The sequence below is a fragment of the Colobus angolensis genome, unplaced genomic scaffold, assembly GCF_000951035.1.
Source record: "Colobus angolensis palliatus isolate OR3802 unplaced genomic scaffold, Cang.pa_1.0 Scaffold142, whole genome shotgun sequence".
In the NCBI taxonomy this organism is placed as follows: domain Eukaryota; kingdom Metazoa; phylum Chordata; class Mammalia; order Primates; family Cercopithecidae; genus Colobus; species Colobus angolensis.
The window spans coordinates 4,697,050-4,715,145 of NW_012114511.1; the positions used below are offsets into that span (position 1 = coordinate 4,697,050).

Consider the following 18,096-nt stretch of genomic DNA (forward strand, 5'->3'; position numbering starts at 1 on the left):
TGAAACCCCGTCTCTACTAAAAATACAAAAATTAGCCGGGCATGGTGGCACATGCCTGTAATCCCAGCTATTCGGGAGGCTAAGGCAGGAGAGTCGCGTGAATCCAGGGGGTGGAGGTTGCAGTGAGCCAAGATGGCGTTGTTGCACTCCAGTCTGGGAGACAGAGTGAGACTTCTCAAAAAAAAAAAAGAAAGAAAGAAAAATTGGGGAAGCGGGGAAAATTGTTATAACTAAACATCAGCACTGGAGTGAGAACTGGATGGGTCCATGAACTAATCTGTACACCATAATTACCTATGAAGCATTAGATACAAAAATCAGTTCTTGAGTTGCATCCCAACATGCTCAGTTGTCTGGACATGTTAATTTTTTAAAAGTACTACAGAGGATTTATTTTACAGCCAACCTGCCTGAGTTTGGAAACCATTCTTCTAAGGGATGGTGTAGAGAGCACTGAAGTTTACATTGTGGTATAGTCTTTGTTGCAGTAAGTGATGGTAACCCATTTGAGCAGCCGTATGATCTGAATTTGAGCAGTCTGTGCGGTATGATTACTTACGGCTACATTAGTCTCTGTAAGTAATCCCAGTTACCCTGCAGAGTAACACTCTTGGCTGAGCATAATATATAGCTTTAATCGGGACCCAGTATAATTCTGTAGTACAGAAGTTGGTTTGTTCTTCTCAGTCTATGTGATACTACTTTGTTTCGTTCTTATTCTTCTGTCGGTCCCAAAAGATTATTCATTTAAGAACAGTGTGCCTGGATGTGGTGGCTCATGCCTGTAATCCCATCACCTTGGTAGGCCAAAGTGGGAGGATCACTTTGGAGTTCGAGACTAGCCAGGGCAACAAAGGGAGACCCTATTTCTACAAGAAGTTTAGGTTAGCTGAGTATCGTGGCACCAGCCTGTGGTCCCAGGTACTCGGGAGGCAGAGGCTAGAGGATCACTTGAGCCCAGGAGGCCGATGCTGCAGTGAGCTGTGATTGTGCCACTGCCCTCCAGTCTGAGCAACAGAGCAAGTCCCTGTCTCAAAAAAAGAGAAAAGGAATGCTGCTTTTTTTTCTTAAACTTAACACTTTTAAAGTATAGATACATTATTTCCCTTGCTGGAAGGGAGAATATATCTTGTCCAAAGAAACTGCTATGTATAAATTACGAAACTAAAATTATTTCTTCAACATGATGTTTAATATTATGCATTAGTCTTGAAGTGATGTAGGGTCAAATTCAATGTAAAAGCCTTCCAGCATACCTACATTTCAGGCCCTGGAACCTGTCCTCATTTCTTTTTATTTTTATCAACTTACAGTCTAAAATACCACAGAGGAAAATTTCTAGCTATTCTTCCTAGATGCTGACAGGTCTACTTAAGAGAGTAAAGATTTAGAGACATAGCATAACATTGGTAGGAGTCTCTAAGACTCAGACTTTGGCCCATCTCCCCCTGCCCGCGGCATTTTTTTTTTAACTGATGCAAAAAATTGAATCCCAGAGAAAGATGACTTATCTGAGTTTACATAGAAGTTAGTTAGGGGCAGGGCTGGGATTTCAGACTTAGGTCTTCTGGTTCCCCATGTCGTTTTCTTTTCCTGTTATATACCACGCTTCCTGTGGGAATTAGAAGATGGCAATTGTAGAAAAACAACTCCACATTTTTAGTGAGGATTCTAAAGTAAAATTAATCCATCAACAATTCCCCAGTTACTTTAATCATAATATCAACACTTGTTTAACATGTTTCCTTGGTGTTTAGTCTTTAAAGAAAGCTACATACCATAGTTTGATGAACAGAATTCCTTGTTCAGTGCTATTCCTTTAATTTATGTGAAGTTACTGGATTTCTGGTTACACTTAAGCAAACTGAATTTCAATTCCTACTTTCTTTTTAGAAAATTGATGTAATTTAATTTAGGCTGGGCACGGTGGTCATGCCTATAATCCCAGCATTTTGGGAGGCCGAGGCAAGCAGATCACGAGGTCAGGAGATCAACACCATCCTGGCTAACACAGTGAAACCCCATCTCTACTAAAAATACAAAAAATTAGCTGGGTGTGGTGGCATGCGCCTGTAGTCCCACCTACTCGGGAGGCTGAGGCAGGAGAATCACTTGAACCCAGGTGGTGGAGGTTGCAGTGAGCCTAAATCATGCCACTGCACTCCAGCCTGGGCGACAGAGCAAGACTCCATCACAAAAAAAAAAAAGAAAAAATTGATGTAATTTGATATGATGTATAGCTTACATCTGGTTCCTCCTCTTTGGGGTTTTTTGGGGTTAAGTATAGTCTTACAGACTGAGTTCTTTTGTCTTTTTTTTTTTTTTTTTTTTTTTTTTGAGACAGAGCCTCACTCTGTTGCCCAGGCTGGAGTGCAGTGGCGCGATCTCGGCTCACTGCAAGCTCCGCCTCCCGGGTTCATGCCATTCTCCTGCCTTAGCCTCCCAAGTAGCTGGGACTATAGGCACTCACCACCATGCCCGGCTAATTTTTTGTATTTTTAATAAAGATGGGGTTTCACCGTGTTAGCCAGGATGGTCTCGATTCTGGCCTCGTGATCTGCCGCCCTGGCCTCCCAAAGTGCTGGAATTACAGGCGTGAGCCACCACACCCAGCCCTTTTGTCTTTTTTGTTTGGAAGATGTTTTTGCATGAGGATCTAGGTTGAATTAGTACCTGAAACTATGTAGTGAACTTGCTTTTTTATGTGCTTATTTTCCAGGTCAAGAGCAATCTGAATCCAAATGCAAAGGAGTTTGTTCCTGGGGTGAAGTACTGAAATATTTGAGTAGACGGGGCCCTCTTTTGGTGGATGTAGCACAATTTCCACACTGTGAAGGCAGTATTAGAAGACTTAATTGTAAAAGCTCTCTCGTCACTGTGTTACACTTATGCATTGCCAAAGTTTTTGTTAGTCCTGCATGCTTAATAAAAGTGCTGAGACTGTTATTAAGTAAAAAGCTGTCAAACACTTACTGAAAATAGAATTGGCCCCATGGCTTGATGTGAAGACAGCAAGGAAAGAACCACCAGTCAAGTTGTGAACAAGCACCAAATTAAAAGACCTAAACCTTACTAAATTGTCTTTTTTTTGAGGCTAAACTGGTCCCTTAGGGTTAACTAACACTTGTTAATGTCTAAACTTTAAAATCAGTAAATTTAATTTGAGTTTCTACTGTTAAGCATATTTATCAGACTTAAATTTGATTATGTCCCCATCAAAAAGAATCTCCATTTTCTGAAGGTCTGTTAGTCAATTAGAGATAATTTGTTATAGACAAGTATGTCATATTACTGAGGCTATAAGGTAGTCAGCAGATGAGTGCCAGTCCAGGCTTTTCTGGTACGTTATTGTGTTAATACTGAGTTATAATGTTACATCTGAGGAAGTATGTAATTTGAGAATTGTAACTTCTAAGGGATTCACTGCATCATAGCTATGCCTGTATAGAGTCTAACATATGACCAATGCCAACCCATAACCCAGCTGAACAAAGATACTGTAACATTATGATTTGAGTGGTGCTTTTCCTTGCTTTGTTAACCATCACAAGAGTCTGCAGCACAACTTTTCTTTTAACAAAGCTAGAACAGTTTTGGCTTCTTAAACTTCATATTTGGGTAGGTTAAGCTGCCATACGTGTTCAGTGTGAATAGTGTTTAAGTTGAAAATATTGTAAAAAAATTATATTTTTTCAAAAATATTTAAAAAAATAAATAATAGTAGAACTGAGCAGATGGTTGTGTTTATTGGTGCTGGAATGTACTGTAGTGGTGTTACTCACTTGAGTATGGGCCCAGTGCCTCAGGACAATCTTGCTGGCAAAATGTGCTAAGATTTCAGGCTTTGTTAGATTTTAACAAACAGGTATGTTGTTATACAAGTATCTGTCCAGAATACAGCAATAGAATAACCCCATTGCCCGTCCTTGCTTCTTAATCACCTCAGACTTCAGTGCCAGTGGAATCCTAGATAGTCATGTAAGAAACTTGATGGCTGACCAATATGATGGTGACCTTACTCTAATAGAACCTCTATTGTTTTTTGTTCTTCACAAGGGCTTTTCTTGAGCTTGTTGAAGAAGATTAAGAAAACCATATAGTCAGTTCTGACTCACATTCTTCTGGGAGTGGGGGGAGGTTCTTTGGTGTGGGCATGTGTACCCCAGTGTGTGGTTGGTTGGTTGGTTGGGTTTTGGAGATGAAGTCTTGCTCTGTCGCCCAGGGTGCCTGGAGTATAGTGGTGCAATCTCAGCTCACTGCAACCTTCACCTCTCAGGTTCAAATGATTCTCCTGCTTCAGCCTCCCAAATAGCTAGGATTACAGGTGTCTGCCACCACACCTGGCTAATTTTTGTATTTTTAGTAGAGAACGAGTTTCACCATGTTAGCCAGGCTGGTCTTGAACTCCTGACTTCAGGTTATCCACCTGCCTTGGCTTCCCAGAGTGCTGGGATTACAGGCGTGAGCCACCACACCCAGCCTTTATTTATTTATTTATTTATTTATTTATTTATTATTTATTTATTTATTTTCGAGACAGAGTCTCTTTCACCCAGGCTGGAGTGCAGTTGTGCAATCTCGGTTCAGTGCATCCTCTGCCTCCCGGGTTCAAGCGATTCTCCTGCCTCAGGCTCTCAAGTAGCTGGGGATTACAGGTGCCTACCACCACACCTGGCTAATTTTTATATTTTTTTTTTTAGTAGAGATGGGGTTTTGCCATGTTGGCCAGGCTGGACTTGCACTCCTGACCTCAGGTGATCGCCGGTAAGAGTAAAAATTCTCGGCCGGGCGCAGTGGCTCAAGCCTGTAGTCCCAGCACTTTGGAAGGCCAAGACGGGCAGATCACGAGGTCAGGAGATCAAGACCATCCTGGCTAACCCGGTGAAACCCTGTCTCTACTAAAAAAATACAAAAAACTAGCCTGGCGAGGTGGTGGGCACCTGTAGTCCCAGCTACTCGGGAGGCTGAGGCAGGAGAATGGCATAAACCTGGGAGGCGGAGTTTGCAGTGAGCCAAGATCCGGCCGCTGCACTCCAGCCTGGGCGACAGAGCGAGACTCCATCTCAAAAAACAAAAAAGAGTAAAAATTCTCGAATGTGGCTTCTGTTGGGAAAAAAAGAAAAAGGGGCTCTAGGCTGGGCACAGTGGCTCAAACCTGTAATCCCAGCACTTTGGGAGGCCGAGGCAGGTGAATCATTTGAGGTCAGGAGTTTGAGACCAGCCTGGCCAACATGGTGAAACCCTGTCTCTATTAAAAATACAAAAATTAGCTGGGCATGGTGGTACATGGCTATAATCCTAGCTACTCAGGAGGCTGAGGTTCATTGCTTGAACTGAGGAGATGGAGGTTGCAGTGAGCCAAGAAGGCGCCACTGCACTCCAGCCTGGGTGACAGAACAAGACTGTGTCTCCAAAAAAATAAAAGGGCGGGGTGGGGGCTGTAACCAGACTTCCTAGATGTGAATCCTGTGATCATGGGCATGTCACTTAACCTTTCTGTACCTTCCTTTCCACATCTCTAAAATGGCAGTAATAACTGTCTCTGGATTATGTGAGTAGTTAATTTATGTAAGTACTTAAGACATAGAAAGTCCTGTTTTAAGTGTTATTTTTACTATTAAGGAGTCATCTAGGCTAACCTCTCTTTTTGGGAACTTTTCTTGTCTGTCTGGGGGAACATGCACCTTGAACCCACTTCAGTGTTTAGTAGAGAGCCAGGCATCTGCATTACATATAGCGATGGAAGGTTTCCGAGCATCAGCTGCCCATGCATTCTGAAGCCCTAAGGACAAAGGATCACTTCATTAGGGCTTGTACAGGTATTCTTTTAGGATAAAGGCGTCCTGTTTTAGATGGTTTTAATTTTATGACATTGTTGAAACAAAGCAGTGTATATGAGAAGATTTTTCCTATTGTGCTGTATTTCTCAGCATTTTCCATATCGCATATCAAAGTGATACTTGTCTAGCATACTTAAGTACGAGAATGAGGCTGCCCATGGCTGGGGTTCTTAGCTCAAAAACTAATTGGCCCAGATTCTGCCCAGGTGTGTGGAAGGCTAGAGGATCTGCATTTCAGCATACTTGTAGCCTCTTAGTGGCCCACACTAATTGGGAAGTTCTGCTCTTACTATGAAATGGTAAAGGAATTCCACCCAAAATCTGTATATTGACTTTTTACCCAGCTCACCCCTTCTCTTTGAGGACATTCAAACAGTTTACAGGAAAGATAACTGAGTAGTTTGTTTTTTTTAGATGGGGTCTCGCTTTGTCACCCAGGCTGGAGTGCAGTGGCACGATATTGGCTCACTGCAAGCTCCCTCTCCCAGGTTCATGCCATTCTCCCACCTCAGCCTCCTGACTAGCTGGGACTACAGGCACCCGCCACCACGCCCGGCTAATCTTTTGCACTTTTAGTAGAGACAGGGTTTCACCGTGTTAGCCAGGATGGTCTCAATCTCCTGACCTCGTGATCCGCCCGCCTCGGCCTCCCACAGTGCTGAGATTACAGGCGTGAGCCACCGCACCCGGCCAAGAATGTTTTTTGTTTTTTGTTTTTTTGTTTTTTTGTTTTTTTGTTTTTGAGACGGAGTCTCGCTCTGTCGCCCGGGCTGGAGTGCAGTGGCCGGATCTCAGCTCACTGCAAGCTCCGCCTCCCGGGTTTACGCCATTCTCCTGCCTCAGCCTCCGGAGTAGCTGGGACTACAGGCGCCCGCCACCTCGCCCGGCTAATTTTTTGTATCTTTTAGTAGAGACGGGGTTTCACTGTGTTAGCCAGGATGGTCTCGATCTCCTGACCTCGTGATCCGCCCGTCTCGGCCTCCCAAAGTGCTGGGATTATAGGCTTGAGCCACCGCGCCCGGCCCAAGAATGTTTTGATTATTCAGCCCTCCCACAAAAACCATAGACACATCCTACCTTTCCAGGAAATCATTTTTCAGACCTTGGTGCACACAGATGCAGTTTCTGTATTTTCTGGAGTGTCTTCTGGAATTGCAAACTGATCTTTTGAACTTGAAGAAAATCCTTTGAAGACTGGACAGATAGGAATGTATTTCAGAAAGGCAATTCTTTTTACTATGCCCATCCCAATGGGGAAATCATAGCTCTTGAGGCTGGAAGACGTGTCACTGTTGGCATGAGCCCCAGCTTTCCACTGTATCAGACCACGCTCCTCTGGGCTACCTGGAAGAGGACAGTGGGGTCATTTACCAAGGCCAGCAACCCTCAGCTGCCCCCACTTTCCGTAACGCACTCCTAAAGCAGACTTCTGGAATCAAGTATCTTTCTTAACTATCATTTGGTCCTAAAAAGTGGCTGAATCTATAGTTTCTGACCTCCTAATTTGGCCAGAGCTCTAAGGAACACTAAAGGATACTAGTTATAATTAGTATTTATTGTATAACTACAGTGTGCCAGGCTGTGTGCTAAGTGCTTTAATTTCATTATATTGTTTCTTCAAAACATACCCCTGGGAAATGTATAGACACCATTGTACAAATTTTTATTTTATTTTATTTATTTATTTATTTATTTTTGAGACAGTCTTGCTCCATTCCCCAGGCTGGAGTACATTGGCATGATCTCGGCTCACTGCAACCTCCTCCTCCTGGGTTCAAGCGATTATCCTGCCTCAGCCTACTTAGTAGCTGGGATTTACAGGCATGCACCACCATGCCCAGCTAATTTTTGTATTTTTAGTAGAGACGGGGTGTCACTATGTTGGTCAGGCTGGTCTTGAACTCCTGACCTTGTGATCCACCCGGCTTGGCCTCCCAAAGTGCTGGGATTATAAGCGTGAGTCACAATGCCCGGCCTCTACAAAATTTTAAGATGAAGAAAGGGACAAAAATATTATTGTCAACCTAAATCTGAGTGTGTGGGTAATGTGTGTGAGGCCCATAGGGACCGAATCAGGCCCAGATTGTGTTCTGGGGGTAAGGGAGGCATATTTTGAAACACTATAATCAGTATTAGCATTTCGTATTATGATTCCATATGTGAAAAACTCATTTTTATAATACAAACTTCAGAAAGTCAAGCTAAATCAAATCTTTGATGGAGGTAGGGATACACCAAATAATTTTTTTTTTTTTTTTTTTTTTGAGACAGAGTCTTGCTCTGTTGCCCAGGATGGAGCACAGTGGGTTGATCTCGGCTCACTGCAGCCTCAGCCTCCCAAGTAGCTGGGATTACAGGTGTGAACCACCGCACCTGGCTAATTACTGTATTTTTAATAGAGATGGGGTTTCAGCATGTTGGCCAGGTGCTGGTCTCAAACTCCTGACCTCAAGTGATCAGCCCGCCTTGGCCTCGCAAAGTTCTGGGATTATAGGCGTGAGCCACTGCGCCTGGCTAGTAATTTTTATGACTAGGAATTTTCCCTCAGGTGGGGCAGCGTCACATGAGATCTTAGGTTTTCACAAGAGGGCTGGGATCGACAAAAGACTGAAATACTATAAATCTAGCAGAAGGAGTGGGGATTTCCACTTGCTGGCCGCCCAGGCTGAGAACAAACCCATGAGTAGCACAAACCAAGTTATGTTCCAAAATCTCACAGGAGAGGGCACTGAGGGAAGGTGAAGTCCCCAGGGAAGACTACCTAGAAGAGACACTGTTTGATTGGGCTTGGCTGTACAAAGGGCACACACAGTGGGCAGAGCAGAGTGGGATGAGCCATAGGTGTGGTGCAGGACTATGTTCCTGGTGTCTGATTACCTCACACCACTGCCAAGACATACATGGCAGCCAGCCCAGAGGCCCGTCTAGCAGACCAGTCAGCCTGCCCACTACATCCCAACCTTCAGTGCCTTCTCTACTTCTCCAAGCCCCCTCCTTTTTCCTAGGCCTCACCCACTCTCCCTCATCGATAAACCCTCCCAATAACTCCAGCCCAGCTTAATTGACTTCATTGCTTGCTTAAATCTAGTTTTACCACCTATCTTGTGCCAGGAGCTCCTCTACACAAATTGTTACTGACTTAACACTTTTTGGCATATCCTCCTCAGTGTCTGATTCAGGGCCAAGCTGGTAAGCTCTAGCAGTATGTGCTGAACTAAACAGACTGCCTTCTAGTTTGGGCTATGGATAGATAAAGAACACCCCGTCTCTACTAAAAATACAAAAAATTAGCCAGGCGTGGTGACCGGCACCGGTAGTCCCAGCTACTTGGGAGGTTGAGGCAGGAGAATGGCGTGAACCCAGGAAGCGGAGCCAAGATCACACCACTGCACTCCAGCCTGGGCGACAGAGCGAGACTCCGTCGCGGAAAAAAAAAAAAAAGCAAGTGCAAAGTGACCCATCCCCAGCAGGAAGTTAAGGACTGGAAAAGGCTTTTGCTATTCCATGGTTAAGGACAGGGTTTTGAGCCAGCTAGACCTTAGTTTGAATCCAGATTGTGTGACCTTAGGCAAGTGACTTAACCTCCCTGAGCTTTAGGTTCCTCAGTGTATACTGAAGACTGCTGAGCTTATGTGGCATGACACACGGGATGACAGTTGTGATGCTCAGGTGGGTTGAAAGGTGGGGTATAAGGGACTCAGGCGGTTCTGCAGCCGTCGTTAAGGATGACCAGATAGCTTAGCCACCCAAGTCACAAAGAAGCCTCTTCATGTACAGATGCCTACCCAGATGCTCTCCATCTCCTCATATCCCCTAGGCACTGAGGCTGCCACTTGACTGTCTCAGGCCCATACGATGGTCTGTTCCAGCCCCAATCCAGCATCCTCTAAATGGGGAGGGGTGAGTACCATGTTCAAATACCCACCCATCCATCGAAGGGACAGCTGCTACCAAGAGCACCCTGTGATTCTGCCTAAAATCCTATGGGGAACCCTGGCCCTCCTCTGTCCTCCCCAACCCCAAACCACCAGCTGTGCAGAGACAGCCTCTACACCTATGTTATATAAATATAAACACTTCGATCTTCAGACAGAGGGAGGAAGACAGGACCCGTGGCTGTGATCAGGCTGGTAAGTGACTGGGGATGGAGGCCCATCATCTTGCTGCTACCGTCCCTTATGTCCCTATACTGATGCAATCATTAACTTGCCGTCTCCATGGAGCCTTCCCCAGTCCTGCAGCCCAGGTCCCCTGAAACCCTCCAGCAGAGGCAGTATGGTGCATTGGATGGGACATAGGCCATTGACTGCGTCAGATGGATGTTGTTAAAAATCCCAGATTTAGTGAGATGGTATATAGCATGCACTTGTACTCTGAGCTCCTCAGGTGGCTGAGGCAGAAGGATTGCTTGAGTCCAGGAGTTTGAGGCTGTAGTATGCTATGATCACACCTGTGAATAACCAACTGCACTCTAGCCTGGGCAACATAGACTCCCATCTCAATTTAAAAATAGAGGCCAGGCGTGGTGGCTCATGCCTGTAATCCTAGCCGAGGTGACTAGGATTTGGGAGCCCAAGGTGGGCGGATCACCTGAGGTCAGGAGTTTGAAACTACCCTGGCCAACATGGTGAAAGCCTGTCTCTACTAAAAATACAAAAATTAGCTGGGCGTAGTGGTGTGCGCCTGTAATCCCAGCTACTTGGGAGGCTGAGACAAGAGAATTGCTTGAGCTCAGGAGGCGGAGGTGGCAGTGAGCTGAGGTCACGCCATTGTGCTCCAGCCTGGGTGATAAGAGCAAGACTCCGTCTCAAAAAAAAGAAAAAAAAATAGAGGCCAGGTGTGGCTCACACCTATAATCCCAGTACTTTGGGAGGCTGAGATGGGAGGATCACTTGAGCCTAGGAGTTCGAAACCAATCTTGGCAATAAAGTGAGACCCCATCTCTACAAAAAATTCAAAAATTAGCCGGGCATGGTGGCATGCACCTGTGCACTGGTAATCCCAATTACTTGGGAGGCTGAGGCAGGAGGGTCACTTAAGCCCAGGAGTTTGAGGCTGTAGTGAGCTATGATTGCACCACTGCACTCCAGTCTGGGTGATAGTCTGAGACCCTGTCTCAATTAAAATATATATCCCAGATTTGTGATGTTTTAATTTTTTTTTTTTTTTTTTTTTTGATGGAGTCTCACCCTGTCACCCAGGCTAGAGTGCAATGGCACGATCTCGGCTCACTGCAACCTTTGCCTCCCAGGTTCAAGCAATTTTCCTGCCTCAGCCTCCTGAGTAGCTGGGATTACAGGCACCCACCACCACACCCAGCTAATTTTTACATTTTTAGTAGAGACAGGGTTTCACCATGTTGGCTAGGTGGTCTCGAACTCCTGGCCTCGTGATCTGCCCACCCCAGCCTCCCAAAGTGATGGGATTACAGGCATGAGCCACCATACCTGGCTTCGATGTTTTAATTTTGTGACTTTATGACTGTGGTTTTTGAGGATGAAGTAAGACACTTAGCTCTGCCTGACCTATAGTAGATGTTTGGTAAATGTTAACTGTTTGTTATCAGAGCACCTGGTGACATTTATTTTATGTATTTACTGGCACCTTTATGTGGGCCCCACAAAGTATCCTCCACAAGCTTTGCAAAAAGCTCTGGTACCAAAGGGAAATGTTAGTGGCTCTTCTAGTCGCTATTGTGGCAGGCTGCTGACATATTGGAGTGGATGGATTTTGCCAACAAACTGATGCTGCATTTATCTCTGTCCTACTCTGAAAAAGCAAAGACATCCCTCAGCCCAGTGGCTATTAAGAAATGGAGAGGAGGCCAGGTGCAGTGGCTCATGCCTGTAATCCCAGCGGGTGGATTACTTGAGGTCAGGACTTCAAGACCAACCTGCCCAACATGGTGAAACCCCCATCTCTACTAAAAATACGAAAATTACCTGGGCATGGTGGCAGGCACCTGTAGTCCTAGCTACTCGGGAGGCTGAGGCAGGAGAATTACTTGAACCCCAGAGGTGGAGGTTGCAGTGAACTGAGATTGTACCACTGCACTCCAGCCTGGGTGACAGGGTGAGACTCCATCTCAAGAAAAAAAAAAAAAAAAAAAAGGAGAAGAAAGAAATGGAACAAATGGAAAGGAAAGGATTCATAGGACCCAGCAGTGACTCTCCTGGCCCAGTCCTCTTCAAGACTTCTGAGGCATGTGTGTGCCTCATTCTCTCCCTCCAGCCAGTGAGAACTCCGCCAGCCCATCTGTTCCTGATGCTCCCTGCAGGGCCTGCATCGCATGGTACCTAGCTACAGCTCCAGCTTAGAGGCCATCTGTTGGAATGCATGAGTCCTGCTTAGTTCTTCATTCCCCTCCCAGGACTGAACCATACCTGGCACTGTGTTGTCAAGTATGAAAGCAAGGCACCCGCCCACAAACATCTCCGTGGTCAGCAGCACAGTCAGAATCTGATCCACTTCAAGAATGCCTGTGGAATAGGCCAAAGGCCAATGGGTGTCATGGCCCAATTCGGAGAGCAGAGTTGAGGGACTTCCTCTTGTGCAGCCATGGCAAAGGAACAGTACAAAGCCCTATCTCAAACCTATCTCTGTCTTTCCTATCTCTGGGTTCAAATCCCAATTCTACCAGTTGCTAGTTGTTCACCTGGGACAAATCACTGAGCCTCTCTGAGCCTCATGTTGCTCATCTGGAAAGTTGAAATGGTAATGGACAAATGATAAATATAGATAAATAGATCTATGGAGCTGTTTTGAAAAATAAGCACATGTAAAGGTCAATATCTGTCCACAGGAAGTGTCTTAGTAAAGGACAGCTGTGACCCAGGCTCTCAGCTGCTGATTGACACCCAGAGTTGGGTAGGATTTGTGGCTGTAGCTGTGTGGAGCCTTTGAGGGAGGGGGCTGTGCTCAAAGTTTTGGGCCCACCCCGCCTTTGGAGACAGTAAACAGCTGGAGGCACCTGTATTGATGGCTCCAGGGTTGGACTCCAGGTAATTGGGCAGCGTGAGCCCGAAGAACATGGAAAATCCGAGCACGAAGAGGTTGCGAGAGGAGTTCATGTCCACAAATTGCAGGTTGGACAGCCCCACAGCTGTAATCATGCCTAAGGGCGCAAGAGAACCACTGGAGGCGTCGCGCACGCGATCCAGGTGGGTCCCACCACTCGGCGACCGGCACCGCGACCTGTGGCCCGCGCCAGACACTCACCAAACAGAGTGCAGAACATGCCCCCCAGGATGGGGTCAGGGAGCGAGGCGAAGAGGGCCGTGAACTTGCCGATGGTGCCCAGGACCAGCATGATAGCCGCACCATACTGCACCACGCGCCGGCTGCCCACCTGCCGGGGAGCCAGCGGGGGCGCTAGACCAGGGGACAAGGCTGGGGCGGGGTTAATTCCAGGGGCGGGGCCTGTTATAAGAGCGAGGCATAAACCTGCTGGGGCTTGATGCGGGGGCGAGGCCTCTCAAAGACAGGGTGGGGCTAAACCAAAGTGGGGACCGGGTTGGGGCGGGGCCTGCGGCCCACAGAATTAGATCGGGACTTGGCTCTGGCTCGTCGCGACACCTTGGTAATCCCCAGGACGCCAATGTTGGGACTGGAAGAGGTGGACCCGTTGCCCGTGCCCAACAGCCCCGCGATGATGCAGCAAATGCCTTCAGTGAAGATGCCCCTGTAAGGAACGGGCGAGTTGGAGCTCGGTCCAGCCTCTGCACCAGCCTATGTTCCCCATCATCTTCGCGGGTCCGCCGTCCTCTGGCGCTGTGGGGGCTGCAGCTAACAGCTGTAGCACTCCCTACTCCAGGCCAGAGTGCTCAGGCTCCAAAGCTAGTCCCAGTGCCCTGGCACTTAAATTCTGTGGGCAATTCTGGCCTTCAATTTCCTCCTGGGATAAATACCGGTGCCCATCTCACAAAATGCTTCACAGATTGCATAAGAATGCACAGCCAGAGCCGGGCACATCCAGGGCTGTCAATGATGGTGGTTCCCCTCGGACTCCGCCATCTTCTCAGCTACTCCCAGCAACCACAGAGGGGTGATAAGAGGGCACCCCCATCGCACAAGCAAGGAGAATGAGGTCTGGAGCGTGTTCCCGACTTGCCTAAGCCTAGCCCCTGGGCCTCCACCCCGTTCCTGTGTGTGCTTCCTGGGGGGACCCTGAGGAGATCAGATACTGAGGAGGGCAAGTACGCTACCTGTTGATAGCATGTACTGGAGGGGGTGGCGCACCAGCCAGGCGCGCACAGGCGTAGTAATCTCCAATGGACTCAATGATGCCTGCCAGAGTGGCGCTGAACATTCCCAGGACGGCAGCTGCAGTCACTGTGGGCAGGCCCCACTGACCTGTGCCGGAGGGAGACAGGATGGTTGGCTACAGTGAGGAGACTGTGATGGTTAGGAATAGACAGGGCAGTACTGGAAGGAGCAAGAGCAGGTAAGGAGACCTCAGGCTGGGATGGGAGCTATACAGTTGTGAGAGCTTATTTGGGTCATTCAGAGCCAGGAAGTGGGACTGAAGCTTTGTCTAAGTAAAACACCGCTCTGCTGGGCGCACTATAAATGTGCGGCTAATGCTAGGTGTGTCACCTGCTGGACTGGGGTCACCAAGATTGTCTCATAGGTGGTCTCAGTTGGGGACAGAGGAGCCCAAGGGATGTTGCTCACAGGGGTAGGGGATGCGGATCCAGGGCGCAATAGCCATGATGTCACCACGGGCATCGGTTCGTGCCTGGAAGCCATAGGCTTTCGGGTCTGTGGGCAGCACGTCTGTCAAGGTCAGGACATAGCAGAGCAGCCACACGGTCATGATGGCCAGCACGATCTGAAGCAGGGGGTGAAGGGGCACTGAAGGCACTGGAGGTCTCTATCCAGGCTAACCTGCTCCCACCTCAGCCCAAGCCCTGGCCCTAGTCCCAGCCCCAGCTGCCTGCCAGGTCCTCACAGGAAACATTTTGAAGATCTGGATGCGAAGGAGAGTGAGGCCCTTGCCCCAGCGGTAGACAGGCAGCAGGAAGGTGAGGTTGCGCAGGTACTGGGAGAAGAGGATGATCAGGAGAATGGAGCTGGGGGCAGAGGCACAATCAGGAAGTGGATGGGAGGCCAGGCTGGGCCCAGGAGCCGGGAAGAAGGACGAAGGACATGAAGAGGGTGGGGTGCTGGGGCTGGGCAGGGATCAGGCCTGGTGCCTGCTCACCAAGCTGAGATGCCCCAGTGGGAGCCAGCTCGGTCGCCAGCAGCTTGGAAGACAGAGAGGCCGATGAGGGAGACAGTGGGGGTGACTGTGAGAGGCCCAATGTAGTTTAGCAGGGCCCCAGGCAGCCCCAGCAGGCCAATCACCACCTCCACCACGCTGGACACCATGATTGCACCTTGGACCTGGAAGGGCAAACATCAGCTATAAGTCACCATGTGAAGGTCGTGACCTGGCTGCTGTTAGCAGGAACAAAGCTCCTGGACTACCTCCTCAAATCCCCAAACTCAGCGGCCACCCTCACTCCCATATAGCCCCTCCTCAGGACCCAGCTTCTTCTACCCTTACGTGCAAACCCACCTCCCGTATCCGTGGGTGCCAGATATGAGAGGTGTTCAGGGGCAGACTCCAGTTACCGTAGATCTCCTCTGGGGGTAGAGTCAGGGACACACACATGGACCAGGTACAGAGATAGAGAGGGAGAGAAGATGCTGCCATGACTGCACCCTGGTGTCTGGACCCAGGACAGTTGCTGAGACCTTCAGGTCTCTGGGCCTTCCCTTTTCCCCAGTGTGGACCCCAGAAGTGTACCCACCTTCCGAGGGGCATTTCCATCTCTCCAGAGCCAGTATGGCTTTGGCTGGAACCAGAAATGCCAAGGCACTGGCCTGAAACAGCGGCAGCCTGAAGGAGAGGCACAGAGCAACAGGGGTGGGGAGGAAGGATATAGATGTGGGGGAGGAGGGATATAGACATGGGGAGAGATCAGGAAAGGAGAGCACAGAGAGAGTGACAGAGACACGAGGACAAGGGCAGATGAAAGTCGCTGAGGCCCCAGGGAAGACCAACTCTAACATTTTGGCTGCCCAAGGAAGAAAACAAATGGAGCCCCCAACTCAAAGCCTGCCCCCTTTCCTTCCCACCACCAGCTCCTGCACTGTTAGGAGGGAGCACCTGCCCGGAAGTGGACAGCTCAGTTCCCACAACCAGGTTTCTCTCACAGTCTTCCCCTGTCCCCCACCGCTCAAACAACTCAAATGCCACCCAGGCCTAGGGCTGTGCACTCGGGAGCGTGGGGCCCTGGGAGGGTGGGCTGTTGAAAAGGCTGGCACCAGCCCTGGGAGCTAGCTCAGGGCTGCCATTTGGGCAGTATTCAGAATGGGGCTTAAGAGCGGAGAGCTGGCCAGGCTTGGTGGCTCATGCCTGTAATTCCAGCACTTTGGGAGACCGAGGCAGGTGGATGCAAATGCAAAATTAGCCAGGCATGGTAGGTACATGCCTGTAATCCCAGCTACTCAGGAGGCTGAGGTGGAAGAATCGCTTGAACCCAGGAGGTGGAGGTTGTGGTGAGCCGAGATTATGCCACTGCACTCCAGCCTGGGCTACAAGAGTGAAACTCCGTCCCCCCCCGCCAAAAAAAAAGAGGGGAGAGCCAGCGAGGGTACATTCCCTTTCCCTTCCCTTAATTCCCTTCCCTTAAACTTGCAGATGCTTGGTCTTTGAAGTGTGCCTAGATCAAGGTTCCCAGGGTCAGGGCTGCGCTGCCCAGCTCTAAGGCTGGCCTGGGATAGGAGAAGCAGTTGGAGGCAGCTAGTGGCTTTTTTGTCTCACCGAAGTCCTCTGGGAGCCCGCCTGCTCCTCTGTGTGGATCACAGTTGAGGGGGGGAGCTGGGAGGAGCCCGCCTGCCCCTCTGTGTGGATTACAGTGGGGGGGGAGGGAGGAGCCCGCCTGCTCCTCTGTGTGGATCACAGTGGGGGGGAGGGGCTCACCGGATGCCCAGGGTGGTCTGGATGAGAGTGGTGATGCCCACGCACGTGAAGATGGTGCCGATGAGCTGACTCACCACGTGCTGGTCGTGGCCCACACACAGCGCCTCAGCCAGCAGGAAGGGCACGGCGATGGTGCCACTGAAGCATGTCAGGTAGTGCTGGGCGGAGGGAGAGAGCAGAGTGCATGAGGCAGGACCTTAGAGCTCCAGGGACAGGGGACAGCCTAGTGTCCTCATGCCTGCCTCAGCAGGCCTTGACGGCTGCTGCCTGCCCAGGACCGGCAGTCCCCACAAGGGATTCCCAGAGAGCTACTGCTGACCACCCTGGGGGTCACTAATTTCCACCCAAGTTATTCCTGCGGCTTCCGTGGAGTTGGCTCTGCACCCTGTCACCAACACGCCACCTGGCCAGCGTCACATGCTCCCAGGGAGTTCATCCTCTTTCAGGACTCAGTCTCTGCCCCACCCCTGCCTGCTGACAGCCATGTGCTGACCTCAGGTTTTTCTTCCTGTTACCCAAGATACTCCCTGCTGGCCAGGGAGGGGCTGGAGTCCCCGCGGAGTGTGCAGAGTGAGGGCAGGGAGGCCCTGGGGGACCCACCTGGAAGCCCAGCAGGATGCACAGGTACCAAGGCGGCACATCCTCGATCTTGTACAACATGTCAAACTTAGGCTCTGTGGGTAGGGGGGTCGGAGGGTCCCTGGGGGATTCATGCTGGGGGCAGCAGAGATAAGTAGCTTAGGGTGGAGTGATGGGGACAGACAAAATCCATTCTGCCCCAAAAACAATCAGGCAGCCCGAGTGGCCTGTCAGCAACTGAGAGTGGGGTCCCCGCCCTCCCCAACAGTTCATCCACCCGGTTCCCACTCGGCCTGGTCACAGTTGTCTCCCACTTCACATTGCTTCCCACAGGGATGAGTCTATTGAGCCGGCTTCTAGAGCCCTCAGGACCTGTCATTTTAGCCAGGGAAATGGACCCCTAAGTCAGAGGTCTTGGGGACCACAGGAGAGGGGGCCAAGCGGGCTCGAGACTGTGGACAAGTCCAATCCGGTCCCACCTCTGCCCCCTGGAGATCTTTGGGGTGTCACTGGCGGGGAGGTTAGGCCTCTCCTGAACCCCAACCTAGAGTCAGCCAGTCCCAAAGCTGCAGGCTTCTTGACCCCCACTCCCACCCATCCCCCAGTTGCCACATTCAGTTTGGGACAGTCACTCTTTATCAAGTTCATCAGAATGTTTATCTCTGGCCTCCAGGGAGAAGGCCTGCACAGGCCCTCCAGCCCCCCACC

At 49.4% G+C, this 18,096-nt stretch overlaps 2 protein-coding genes across 2 annotated transcripts in view; one reads left to right on the forward strand and one right to left on the reverse strand.

Annotated features, from left to right (window-relative positions):
* PAIP2 (poly(A) binding protein interacting protein 2) overlaps window positions 1-3,730 on the forward strand; it is a 26,843-nt gene extending 23,113 nt beyond the window's left edge. The window contains exon 6 of the mRNA XM_011935319.1: window positions 2,720-3,730. Coding sequence (XP_011790709.1) covers window positions 2,720-2,776 — 57 coding nt within the window. The 3' untranslated portion in view covers window positions 2,777-3,730. The remainder of the gene's footprint in view (window positions 1-2,719) is intronic.
* SLC23A1 (solute carrier family 23 (ascorbic acid transporter), member 1) overlaps window positions 1,171-18,096 on the reverse strand; it is an 18,325-nt gene continuing 1,399 nt past the window's right edge. Inside the window, exons 3-16 of the mRNA XM_011935318.1 lie at window positions 17,410-17,523; window positions 16,810-16,967; window positions 15,635-15,723; window positions 15,388-15,467; window positions 15,043-15,224; window positions 14,791-14,911; window positions 14,514-14,670; window positions 14,045-14,192; window positions 13,416-13,521; window positions 13,059-13,188; window positions 12,811-12,954; window positions 12,224-12,319; window positions 6,918-7,184; window positions 1,171-1,612 (exon numbers count right to left, since the gene is read on the reverse strand). Coding sequence (XP_011790708.1) covers window positions 6,937-7,184; window positions 12,224-12,319; window positions 12,811-12,954; window positions 13,059-13,188; window positions 13,416-13,521; window positions 14,045-14,192; window positions 14,514-14,670; window positions 14,791-14,911; window positions 15,043-15,224; window positions 15,388-15,467; window positions 15,635-15,723; window positions 16,810-16,967; window positions 17,410-17,523 — 1,773 coding nt within the window. The 3' untranslated portion in view covers window positions 1,171-1,612; window positions 6,918-6,936. The remainder of the gene's footprint in view (window positions 1,613-6,917; window positions 7,185-12,223; window positions 12,320-12,810; window positions 12,955-13,058; window positions 13,189-13,415; window positions 13,522-14,044; window positions 14,193-14,513; window positions 14,671-14,790; window positions 14,912-15,042; window positions 15,225-15,387; window positions 15,468-15,634; window positions 15,724-16,809; window positions 16,968-17,409; window positions 17,524-18,096) is intronic.